Raw genomic sequence first — 13,488 nt, forward strand, 5'->3', positions numbered from 1 at the left:
CCAATTTGTGTTTTGTTTTAATATTTTTTTTTTTTTTTTATAAAAAACATCATATGCAGAGTAGTTATTGATTATTTGTTATAAAACAAGAGCAACAACAATATTTATTTACATTTTTTTTAAAAAAAAAGTAAAATTATTATATATATACCATTCTACTTTCTAATACATCACTTTTTTAAAATATTTTTACAAATAAAGATAAAAGAGTGATGTTTATAAATAAAAATAATAAAAATAATAAAGAATGTTAGTGGTATTTGTATGGGGGTTTTTTAAATAATCAATTTAAATAAAAGAATAAAATTTTTTGTGGTAGTTTTTGTTATAAAAGTATTGACAATCAAAATATTAGATTCACAATTTTATTTAAAAACAAAGTTTTTAAAATTGTTTTTTTTTATTTTTTTTTTTTGGTAATACTCCTAAACCACACACATCACCCATATTACATTTGTATAGGTTGACCTAGGATAAATTAAAGACCTACCACTTAGCACACACACTCCCAAATAAAAAAATTCACACTTAAATAAATAATTTTACAATTTAAATAATTACCCCACACCATTTTAAACTATATTAAAATGTTTATTTTAAAATAAATACCATATTAATATTTATACATATATTTTAAATATAATAATAAAATCAATAATGATAGTGATCATCAACAACAATATCATCTTTTTTAAAAATTATTTTTATTTTTTTTTGTTATTAACAATAACTTCACTATAAGGAAAAAATCACAACACAAAAATAATCTTTAGATTAAAGATTGGAAAGGGTTTTTAACATTATATTAAATAATCTTTTTATAATTTATTGTTTTTTTTTTTTCTATTTATTTAAATTAAATCTATAAAATAATAAATATATATCACATGTATTCTTTTTTTTTTTTATTTTTTATTTTTTTTTTTTTATTTTCTTTTTTATTTGTTTATTTATTTAATTTTTTAATTATATTTTTATTTTTAAATATCAAATAAATGTTTTAATTGTAATATAAATTCTTAAATTTTTTTCTTTTTCCTTATAACAATTATGTTTATGTGTATGTGTATGTTTATTTAAAAAATAAAAAAATAAAATAATAAAAAAAAAGTATACAAACAACACTTTAGTAAATTAATTAAGTTTTAATTTATGATATACAAATATTAATAAATTATAAATATAATAATTTTTTGTTAAATAAAGTAATAAAAAAACAGATCTATTTGTATTATCACTTTTTTTTTTTTTTTTTCATTCATTTCATTTAAACTTTAAAAAGATATTAACAAACTATATATCTTATTTTATTATTTTCCTTTATCTATCATTCATTTTTTATTGTTATTGTTAATAGTGATGATGATAATTAGAATTTAATATTCGAATTTATTGTTTCATTTATTTATTTCACACAAATATTAATTTTAAATTTAAAATATTGTGTTTTTTTTTAAAATATTGGGGTGTGTCTTATAAAAAATCATATTTATAAATATATATTAATATATAAACACTATTTATTTTATTCTATTATTTTAAAATAGATCATTTTTTTATTTTTTTTTATTATTTTTTTTAATAATTTTTTTTCTTAATTTAAAATTTTTTATTTTTATTTCAATAATATATTAATATCCAAAATTTGTGATCATTATCTTTATTTTTATTATTTTATTAATATATCATCTTTTGTTTTATTAAAAAGCCTATAAAATAATTTAGAATAAATTTGGTTTTTTTTTTTTTTTTTTAAATTCAAATTTAGAATAATAATCAATTATAGAAAGTAAAAAAAGAAGTGTATTATTAAAAATAGAGGCAAAAAAAAATGATAAAGTCAAAGGAAATTGAAAGAAAAAAATCAATAACAGATGTAAATATTTTAAAATAAAAAAAAATAAAAAAAAGAAAATACTAAATTTTATTTATGTTTATTAATATTTCTAGCAAAAAGAATCTAGTAATTCTGGTACAAATTGTTATACATTGTTTCTAAATGATATCAAATCGACACACAGTCAACAGGGCAGAAAATTCCCAAGAAATTTTATTAAGACAACAAAGTATACAATTTTAACTTTTGTTCCAAAAAATTTATTAGAGCAATTTAGAAGATTATCAAATTTTTATTTTCTTTGTGTATTAATTATTCAACTGGTACCACAAATCTCACCATTATTACCATTGACATCAATTTTACCATTATCATTTGTATTAATTATAACGGCAACTAAGGAAGCACTCGAAGATTACAGTCGTTACCAATCGGATAAAAAAAATAATTTAGAACCATATACTGTAGTAAGAGATGGTAAATTGGAAACCGTACCAAGTCAAGATATTTGTGTTGGTGATATTGTTCGTATTCAAAATGGTCAGCAAATACCTGCCGATTTAGTTTTGGTATCAACTTCCCATGAGGAGGGTTTATGTTATGTTGAAACTTCCAATCTTGATGGTGAAACCAATTTAAAGGTTAGAAAGGCTTTGCTAGATACAAATAAATTACAAACTGCTGACGAAATATCATCACTTCGTGGCAGCATTGTTTATGAAACCCCAAACGAGCGTTTATACAGATTTAATGGTAGAATTGTAATTCAAGGTAAAGAAAATATTATTCACTCATTGAACCACACAATGTTTTTACAAAGAGTATGTATAGTTGTTAAAGAGTAATGATAGGAATAAAATTAAATACTAATGTTTTTTTAAAATAGGGCTCGCAATTGAGAAATACTAAATTTATTTATGGTGTTTGTGTTTATGCTGGTGTAGATACCAAATTGTTTTTAAATCAACAACCACCACCATCCAAGTTTTCAACAGTTGAAAAACTTTTAAACAGATTAATTTTATTTGTATTTATTTTCCAAATTATTATTTGCTTATTATGTGCAGTTACCTCTTCTTTTTATCAAAGTATGGTTGCTATAGATATGCCCTATCTAGGAGATAAAATCAGTTTATCAATTTTCGGTGTTAGAAATTTCTTTACCTATTTCATTTTATTCAATACAATGATTCCAATCTCTTTATGGGTAACTCTAGAAATGGTTAAAGTAGGCCAAGCTAAATTTATGGAATGGGATATCAATATGCGTTCAAAAGTTGTAACTATAGATACAATAACCGGTGAAGAAAAAGAAGTAGAAAAGGGTTGCAAAGCTAAAACATCAAATTTAAATGAAGATCTTGGAAGAATTCAACATATTTTTAGTGATAAAACCGGTACACTCACAGAGAATATTATGAGATTTTGTAAATGTTCAATTGGTTCAGATATTTTCGATGAAAAGGAAAATCCAGGTAGTTTAATTAGAGCTTTAGAAGCAAGTATTGCAACAAATGAACAAAAAATTAGTAATGGTACCGCTTGCACAAAATATCAAATCACTCAAAGTTTCTTACGTATTCTTAGTCTTTGCCATACCGTCATTTCAGAAGTTGACGAAGCTACCGGTAATATAACATATCAATCACAATCTCCAGATGAATTGGCTCTTGTACATACTGCTAGTAATAATGGTTTTGTCTTTTTGGATAGAAGATCTGACGAAATTTTATTAAGAGAAAATGGTGTTGATACATCGTATGCCTTATTGGCAATCTTAGAATTTTCATCTGCACGTCGTAGAATGTCTGTTATTATCCGTACACCAGAAGGTACAATTAAGCTTTTAACCAAAGGTGCAGATATGGCCATCTCTTGTAGATTAATAAATGATAAAGAAAGAAATAGTGCTCGTGACGAAACATTAAACTTTTTAAAATCATTTTCAAGAGAAGGTTATCGTACTTTAATGTTGGCTGAAAGAGATTTAACCATCGAGGAATATGAAGACTGGAAGCAATCATTTATCCAGGCATCAAATACAATCGAAAATCGTGAAGAAAAAATAGAATCTGTTTGCGAGCTTATCGAAAAGGATCTTACTCTTGTTGGAACTACTGCCATTGAAGATAAACTTCAAAATCAAGTGCCAGAAACCATTGCTTATTTATTAGAAGCCGGTTTGCATATTTGGGTATTAACTGGTGATAAACAAGAAACTGCTGTAAACATTGGTTACTCGTGTCGTCTTTTCGATCCATCAATGGAGTTAATCTTTATAAATACAGAAACCTCTGATGAATGTGGTCAAATTTTAGATAGATATATTGCCCTTTTGCCACCAGAAACTACTGATGAAATTATTAAAGAAACTCAAACCTATGGTCAACAATCTTTATTTGGTACTAACAATGCCAATTCACCATTCAATTCAATAATTCCAATAAACAATTTACAATCAGGTTCTGGAAATAAAACCCCAGTTATCGATATTATTATTCCCAGTCTTCAAAACGAATATGGTTTGGTTATTGATGGCCACACATTAGCTTTCGCTTTAAGCGACCATAAAGAGAAATTCCTTCGTCTTGGTAGAGCATGTAAAAGTGTTATTTGTTGTCGTGTAACCCCATTACAAAAAGCCTTAGTAGTAAGAGTAGTAAAACAAAGTGAAAAGAAAATTTCATTAGCCATTGGTGATGGTGCAAATGATGTATCTATGATTCAAGAAGCTCATGTTGGTATTGGTATATTTGGAAAAGAAGGTACTCAAGCTGCTCGTGCTTCAGATTATTGTATTCATCAATTCCATCATTTAAAGAGACTACTTTGTGTCCATGGTAGATATTCATATATTAGAGTATCCGGTTTAATTCAATACTCTTTCTACAAGAATATGAGCTTTACCCTTTGCTTATTGTGGTTCTCATTCAATAGTCTTTTCACTGGTCAAACTATTTTTGATTCCTGGATCATCACATTTTACAACATTTTATTCACATCTCTACCACCATTCTTCTATGGTTTATTTGAAAAAGATATTGATGAAGATAGTATTTTACAATATCCAAATCTTTATAAAAGTATTCACTCTAGTCCAATTCTTTCAAAGAAATCCTTCTTTATTTGGAATATCTGTGGTCTATGGCACTCCTTGGTTACATTCTTTGGTATTAAATTCTTATTCGATAACGATGTAATGTCAGCAAATGGTCATGTTGCTGGTATATGGACTCTTGGTACTTTAGTTGCAACTTGCTCAATTTTAACTGTAAATTGTAGAATGGCAATCGAAACAAAACTTTGGAATTATATAACATTAATTGGTATAGGTATTTCTTTGGTATCTTTCTTTATAATGTTGATTTTATACTCTTATTTCTTACCATTAAATTCAAATATGTTTGATATTTTTTGTAAGTTTTTAACCTATAGATAACTATATTTATTATATGCATTCATATTAATTATAATTTTCTTATTATTATTTAGCGACACAAATGGAAGTAGGGCAATATTATTTTGCTGTAATAATTTGTATAATTGTTGCATTAATTCCAGATTTTTGCTTAAAATACTACTCAAGACAATATTATCCAAAAGATGTTCAAATTCTAAAGGAAAAAGCAAAATTAAATTTATCCTCAAAAGAATTTCAAATGAAAGAGTTTAATAATGCAAATAATATAGCAAGAGCCTAAAAAAAAATAATAAACTTTTAAAATTTAAAATAAAATATTTAAAAACTATACCAATTTTGGTATCGATGAGATCGAAATTAAATTATTTTTATTTAAAACTATTAAAGAGTACTTGATGGTAATACGTCCGGTAGATTTGTAAAGAAACCATTGATTGGTTTAGTTGGAGGGGTGATGGTGTTGGTAGCAGTAATATGGATGAAATAGTACTTGATTGTATCGTAAACTTTTGCCCCGCTACGTTCAAAGTATTCATCGGAAGAGCCATCCAATGCAAAATTTACAATTTTGATGAATAAATGTGTTTCATCGAAATAATATTTTGATCCATCACTATCTCTAACATCTATTGCCGAGGCACCTAATGTATAGTTTTTATAAAGTTTTGTTCCCTTGAAATCGCAGCTAACACTAAAGGTTGTTCCTGATGGATATGGCATTGCAAAAAAGATATGTTGACCAAATGCGACTTGTCCAACCCAGATCTTCATATAAGTTGGTGATCCAGCCGGTAAATATAGGTACCACCCAAATTTGCCAATACCTGTGATACCCGGATTTTTTGTAACGGCCATTGTTCTCCTATCTGATATACCTGAACCAAATAATGAAATATTTCCAACATGAACTTCAGCTGAGGCTAAACCTGTATCGATATATCCTGGTATTATTGGTGCAATATAAGATATTTCATATTGATCTTTATCGCAAACATAGACACGCCAATCACTATTAAAGTTGCAACTATTATCAAAATTCCAAAAACTTTCGTGTGATCCAATTATTTTTGGTGTTCTTTTTGTTGGTGTCGAAAATACTGATCCATCTGAATCTAAAAAGTTAAAATGTCTACTTGAACCAGTATCTATTATCCTGTGTCCTATATATTGTGAAGTCGCTGTTCCTTGTATTGTTATATTTTTAATTACTGACATAACTATAATAAAAAATTTTAAAAAATATAATATTTTAGTGTTTAGATATTGCAAAACTTTAAATAATTTTAATTATAATTACATTGAGGTTTAAACTCATCAGAATGGGTCATTCCAATGAATACACAATTATCTTCTTCTGGGTCCGCGGCATATGGGAAGTGAATATAGTTTCTAAATACTAAAAAACCTATTAATAAAAAACTAATAAACAAAAAAAATTATAAAAATATTTACCAATATTTGATAGAATTGTTTTAACATTGGTATCATAAAATTGGAAACCTTGTCTAGTGTATTCGTCATCAAAACCTTGAGCTACAATATTACCACTTCTTCCATTGATAATTGCATTGTTTAACCATGCTTCACCAAAAACACTTGCCGATCTTACTGTATCATGTGATTCATATCTATTAACTAAGATTTTAAGAATGAAATTATTAGAATAATAGTTTTGTGTATATATGTATTGGTAAAAACTTACCCTCAACACGCTCACCCCAGTGAGATATACTTCTTTGAGATTGTCAAATTTTAGTATTTTGAAATAACATACTGACCTCGTTACCAGGAACTGCTGAACAGTTAATATATGTTGGACGTGAGTATCTACCGCTGCTATAATAAAGCAATCCATCCCCTCTATTGTAATATAAATATCCACCAACATAAATTGATGCTGTGTGTGGATTGAAATAACCACTGGAATGTGCTGTATTTGATTTAAATTCTTTAATTGGATATTGTTGGGGAATTATCGGTGAATCAATAAATTGACCTATTGGACTTGGTAGGTTGGGGAAACTATAAATAGCTGCGATTAGAATTGATATTAATAACAATAAGTAAAATTTGAAAAATCGCTGTAATTAAATTTAAAATACATACCCCATCCACCAGAAGCATTGGTAATATAAAAACCACCAGCGGCAGAATCTGCTGGTTGGGTTAATTCGTCAGATTGTTTGAAGTTTTGGCCCTTTTGATCTCTGCCCTGAGCAGGGGAGCCAATTGGATGAACATAGGCAGCAAGATTAAACAATAGATTATTATCGACCTCAACACCATCTTCGAGGTAATAACAATGTCCTCTTGCATCAAATGCAACATTATTTGAAAGGGTAAGATTAGAAGTTCCATGGATAGTATAACAACTAAATTAAATAAAAATATTAATATAATTAAAAAAAATTAATATAAATAGTTTACACATACCGGTAATATGAGTTTGTAACAGAACAGTCGGAAATAAAAGAGTTTTTAACAATACCAGCTAAATGGAAATGAAGTGGATAACGTGCTTTAAGATTAGTCTGGCCACATTTCTTCAACTGAATGCCAGCAAACTGACCCTCTCCAACAACCAAAACATGGCCTCCAAATGAGTCGTTATCAGCAGATCCATCACCGTCACCATTTAAAACAATTCTTCTTGATAATAATGCAACCTCTGATTGATATTCTTGGCCACCATAGTGATAAAATTTTACTGGTGTTGTAAATTGAATTGTTTTACCCTGAATTGCTGCAATCGTTAAAACCTCGTTTTGATTATCGACTTCATCTTTGAAAATACTTGTTGTAATTAAAACTTGTTGGCCAACCTCCCAATTAACTGAATCTATTTATTAAATAATAAAAAATATGTTATTAATAAAATAATTTAGTTTATAATAAATAGTACTAATATTATATATACCTTAAATATAAATTATATAGTCACCACTCCAAACAGTAGCAGACAATTTAGTCCAGGTATAGTGATATTGTTTACCATGAATACTAATAAAACCACCCTTTTCTACAGCAATACCCTTACTTCCATAATGTTGTGATATAGTATCCTCAGTTGTTTTGCTTCCATGGAATATAATATTAATATAAGAATTATATCTGCATGATTTTGTGCCCATTGTAAATTTACCCAAAACTAAAATGTCATGAATATGGATTGTAATATTTGAATCTGTAAAAACCAGTTCACTATTTTTTGGAATAGAAATTTTTTGGTAAACATCAGTTTGGGAAATGGAACATGGAGAAATGAGCGCTCTTTTACCCTCTGGTAAAACAATATTTGATGAAGGTAATGGTACAAGATTATTTGGCCAAATTGATGGATCATGCCAATGAACCAAATCGGTATCTTTATATGGACAGGTTGAAGTATCTTGTGGATCTAGTTCTAATGGAGGTTTCTGAATTGTAACAAGCTCCGAATCCTTCTTTAAAAGCGTTGGAGTTTCTAATGCTTAAGATGGAATGGTTAATTTCATATCACCAATGAAAACAGTTGTAGCAGTTGATCCATTTTTAGTAGTACGGTTAACCTGAACTGCCATTACTGAAACACCAATATCAACTGTTGGGGTAAAAATCAAACTTATTTTTTTAAAATCTGTTGATGAAGAAAAATCACCAGTAAAAAGTTGTGAAAAAATTGGGTCACGCGGAGAATATTTAAAGTATTGGTTTGAAGCATTTGGATCTGTTATATGATTTGGATTGTAAAAAAATAAAGTCATATTTGAAATTACATTGTATTTGTTTAATGCTTGACCTAATTTTAATGAAAGAGAGAATTCATATTGATTAAAAGCTTTTAATGATGGGGTTGATGTTTTCCCGACTAACCAATTGCTATTTGGTGCGTTTGGGGCTAAATTAATGGTAAATGAATTTGAAACACCCTGTGGGCCATCAGTAAGACTTGTACTTGAAAACAATGATTGTGCCATAAATGTTAAATTTGTTTCATCATAAAGATAATCTGTTTTTGGTTGTTGTGTCAAGATTAATGGAGATATTGGTGATTCTGATGAAGATGTGGTTGGTCTCCAAGTCGATTCAACAGGACAAGTAATCTGAACATTTGATATTGTCGTGGTTGAACCAGAGTTAATAACAATGTTCGAGCCTCCCGTGCCGCAAGAACCCTCTGAACTTGTACCAACAGTTTTAATATTACACCCACTATCAATATTTAATTGATTTGATTTAACTTTTATAGACCCACTATATCCATTCTAAAATATTAAATAAAAAAAATGTAAATATTAAATTTATTTAAATTAATAAAAAAAAACCAAATACATACAAAGAAATGTAAGTTAATATTAGAAGTTGAATTTAAATTAACTTGTGCATTTGATGAGGCCAATTGTAACGATGTGATCGAAATATCTTTTGATGAACAAACTTCCAATCTTGAAGAAATTGAAAGCTGATTCATTTTGACTTGATGATCTTTTAAATTTGAGCAAGCATCAACTTTTAAAGTATTTGAAACTAACCCGATTATATTTGATGAACCACTACCCAATGACAACTCTAATGAATCGAATTTATATGTCGATGGTGCTTTAAAATCGATTTGGATTGATACTTTTAATAAATCCAATGAGGATGTAATATTTGAAAACAAAACCATCCCAAAAACTAGAACTATTAACCAATTAAAACTGCTGTGGCTATTATTATTGTTTTTTGATTTCAATCCAAATGATAATACCACTATAATACCAAAAAATAAATGTATTATGCCACCATTTATACTTATCTTACTACCTAATGATACTTCATCTTTTGTAAAATCATTAAAAGCAATTGATGTTTTATCTTTAGATACCTTAGCAATATCATCAATATCTTTAGCATCACCTGATAATGATGTTATAACTAACTTTGGTTTTGATAATGTATTATCAATTAAATAATTGATTTTTGTCTAATAAGAAAAAAATATATTAATATTTACAGAAAAGACTAAATATTAATTTTATTTTTACTTACGTCAATATTACTGGCATCAATTAAAAATTTTGTTGACGATATCTCGACTTCGCCTAAAACTTGGTCCTGAGATGAAACACTATATAAATGTATAAACAATATTAGAAAAATGATTAATAACTTTATTTTCATTTTTTTAATAAATAAATAAATAAATAATAAATTAATAAATAAATAAATAAATAAATAAATAAATAATATTAAAAATAAAAAAAGAAAATTTTTGGATTCTAGAAACTATAAAAATACCATTTATTATCTGAAAATAATTTCAATTTAAAAAAAAAAACAATAAATAAATATCTACAAAAAAATATCTTTGGATACCAAAGCATCATCCAAAACCAAAAGAAAAAAGTAAATTTATTGTAGATTTAAATAAAGAAATAATTACCTAAATTATCAGGCACTAAAATATGATTATAATTAAAAATGAAATATAAAAAAGGTGAAATATAAAAAATTGAAAAAATAATAATAAAAAAAATTAATAAAATAAAAAAAAAGGAGCCAAAATAATTTATTTATTACAATAAAAAATAATTTATTAATATAATCAATAATAGAATTTATAAACAATAAAATTCTGTTTTTAATAAATATTCTTTTTTTATCTTTTATTAACTATATAATAATTATTTAATATTAATCAAAACACCCAATTTCACACAACCCAAAAAACAACAATTTCAATCATTATTCAAACATTCCACGATTAAAAACATCCTTTGAAATTGTTATCCTCTGCTCTATCAAAATTTTTTTATTTGATTCATGATTATAAATATGAAGATTAAATAAATTAATTAGAATTTAAATATAATTAACAATCAAAAAATAATTTTATTTTATTTTATTTTTTATTTTTTCGTTTTTTTTTTTTTTTTTTTTTTTTTTTAAAAAATATTTTTTTTTTATAATTTTAAATTTTGTCGTTTTTTTTTTTTTTTTTAAAAACTATATTATCACTTTAATATTTATAGATAAAATTTAAAATGGTTTCAAGAGCATCACAAAAAAATAAAGAAGAAAGTGAATCAATTAAAGTTAACAAAACTGTTCTTGATAGTTTTTCAACCTCACAAGATGAAATTAAATTAAAAGAAAACAAAAAAGAAAAGGGTGAAAAAGCCTCAAAGAAATCATTAGATTATATTTTAGTAAATATCTATAAACATACAGTTAACTATTCATAAAATATAAAAAGAAAAGAAAATTAATAATAATTTAAAATTATTTTATAAAATAGGGTGTTAAAGGTGCAACTATTAAAATTACAAAATTACCAAAAGGTTTTAACGAAACCGAATTATTTAGATTCTTTAAACAATTTGGAAATATTAAAGGTGTTAGAGTAGATAGAACTACAAATGGTAAATTTTCAACACAAGCATTCATTAGATTTACTGATGCCGAAGTTGCTAAAATCGCAAGAGATGCAATGAATGGTTATATTATGTTTGGTAAAAAATTAAATGTTGAAGTTTTAAATGCATGGGTACCACATCAAGATTCATTTTGCCCAAGATCATTACTTCCAGTTGCTTCAAAAATGCAAATGGAAAGTTTAATTGACTTAAAAGAAAGAGAAAAAGAAGAAAAAGATATTTATAATAGTAAAGATAAATCAATTTTACTCGTTGCTCAAATGTTAAACCATCGTATTGAAAAAGAAAATGAATTAAGACAAAAATTAAAAGATTTTAATATTAATTATAAATTTACCGGTTATTTAGATGTAATTAATCATTTTAAAAAAACAAACAAAAAAAAAGATATTTATAAAATTTTTAATATTAATCACAATTTTTATTTATAATATTTAGATTGTTAAATCAGCTCTTTGCCCACAAGATAAACCAACTACCACCAAACCAGAAACCACCAAACCAGAAACTGCCAAACAACAACCAACCAAACAAACTGCCCCAAAACCAGCTGCTAAAACAGAAACCACCAAAACAGAAACCAAACCAGCTGTTGTTGCCAAAACAGTTGCCAAAAAAGTTGTTAAATCAAAATAAATAATATAGAAAAGTAAAAAAATAATAAAAAAAATAAATAAAAAAAAATAGAAAAAAAAAAATAAAAAAATAAAAAATTTTTTAAAAACTAAATAATGATTAGTGTAAATTTAAATTTTATAATGTTTTATTTTTAGATTTCTTAAAAAATTATTTATTTTAAAAAAAAGATATTCATCCTAATTATATTACTTTAGTTTTTGTAAAGTGAGGGTTTGATATAATTAAGTAATCATTACAGTTTTTTAAAATGTAATTGGTTAATTAATGAAAAAATAAAATTAATAAATGTTTATGTTTGATTATGTTTCCGGTTTGAGGGATTGTCGGGTTTGTTCGGGTTTGAATCTCTTTGTTAAATACTCTCTAACTTCTTCGGGAACGAAACCAAAGGGACCTGGACCACCTACATATTTGAATTGTTTATTTTCAAGGATAAATAATCTTTCTGGGACTGCATCATAAACTTTATTGAAGTTATTGTCCATTAGGTCAACAAGGAAGGGGATGGTGACGAATGGAGCATATTCTTTTAAGGCTTTGACAATTTCTAATCTTTGTTGCATGGTAGTAGGTTGTTTATAGCAAAGTGAAATTTTATCACCCCCGATATACCACTCATCGGCAGGATGAATCTCTTTCATATACACTATATAGCAATCTGCATACTCTTTAAAGTCAGTGAAGATGTCTTGCAACATTAACATCTTGTCTCTGAATGGGGGTCAAGTAAAACTACCACATATTAATACCATTGGTCTATCACAAGGCATATTATCAAACTTGTCATAGAGGGAAACTTGATTCTCGGTCCCTTCTTCTAGCAGGGTTGCATCAGGACAAACGGTATTGGTCTCTAGTTTCAGCCTTTCTCTTTTTTTATAGGTAAGAATACTGTTTAATTTAAAGGGTTTCCATATACCATTTAAAAACACCTGTCCCAATTCCCAACGCGAGGGATGATAGCCATTTTTATAACAATCTTCGGTAACTTTTGGGCACTTTAATTCTCTTGCTTCTGCTCTTTTAATTTCCTCTTCATCATAATCTTGAATATTAATTAATAAATTCATATTTATATTTTAAAAATTAATTTTTTATTTATTTAAAAAAATAAAAAATAATTAAAAAAAACATAAAATAAAATGAATTTATAATCAATTAATATCTAGATAGAGAAAAAGTAAAAAAAAAAA

The 13,488-nt window shown here is 26.2% G+C and overlaps 4 protein-coding genes across 4 annotated transcripts; 2 read left to right on the forward strand and 2 right to left on the reverse strand.

Annotated features, from left to right (window-relative positions):
- Positions 1–1,826: 1,826 nt before the first annotated feature.
- On the forward strand, positions 1,827–5,587 carry DICPUDRAFT_51588 (uncharacterized protein). The gene is made up of 5 exons (XM_003294515.1): positions 1,827–1,876; positions 1,951–2,658; positions 2,724–4,143; positions 4,300–5,253; positions 5,330–5,587. The coding sequence occupies exons 1-5, from the start codon at positions 1,832–1,834 to the stop codon at positions 5,536–5,538; spliced, it is 3,336 nt and encodes a 1,111-aa protein (XP_003294563.1). The 5' UTR covers positions 1,827–1,831; the 3' UTR covers positions 5,539–5,587.
- Positions 5,588–5,639: 52 nt separating this feature from the next.
- DICPUDRAFT_90740 (uncharacterized protein) lies at positions 5,640–10,400 on the reverse strand (the record flags this gene model as incomplete). The annotated part of the gene is made up of 11 exons (XM_003294517.1): positions 5,640–6,475; positions 6,556–6,654; positions 6,711–6,893; positions 6,961–6,992; positions 7,029–7,290; positions 7,365–7,630; positions 7,692–8,097; positions 8,200–8,727; positions 8,758–9,502; positions 9,574–10,203; positions 10,269–10,400. 11 exons carry the CDS (start codon positions 10,398–10,400, stop codon positions 5,640–5,642), a joined length of 4,119 nt encoding a protein of 1,372 aa, XP_003294565.1.
- Positions 10,401–11,263: 863 nt separating this feature from the next.
- On the forward strand, positions 11,264–12,292 carry DICPUDRAFT_85031 (uncharacterized protein; the record flags this gene model as incomplete). The annotated part of the gene is made up of 3 exons (XM_003294516.1): positions 11,264–11,428; positions 11,518–12,006; positions 12,095–12,292. 3 exons carry the CDS (start codon positions 11,264–11,266, stop codon positions 12,290–12,292), a joined length of 852 nt encoding a protein of 283 aa, XP_003294564.1.
- A 302-nt stretch (positions 12,293–12,594) lies between these two features.
- Positions 12,595–13,365, reverse strand: DICPUDRAFT_43625 (uncharacterized protein; the record flags this gene model as incomplete). Its single annotated transcript, XM_003294518.1, has 2 exons — positions 12,595–12,960; positions 13,045–13,365. 2 exons carry the CDS (start codon positions 13,363–13,365, stop codon positions 12,595–12,597), a joined length of 687 nt encoding a protein of 228 aa, XP_003294566.1.
- Positions 13,366–13,488: the final 123 nt, after the last annotated feature.

The sequence above is a fragment of the Dictyostelium purpureum genome (assembly GCF_000190715.1).
Source record: "Dictyostelium purpureum unplaced genomic scaffold DICPUscaffold_583, whole genome shotgun sequence".
Classification (NCBI taxonomy): Eukaryota; Evosea; class Eumycetozoa; order Dictyosteliales; family Dictyosteliaceae; genus Dictyostelium; species Dictyostelium purpureum.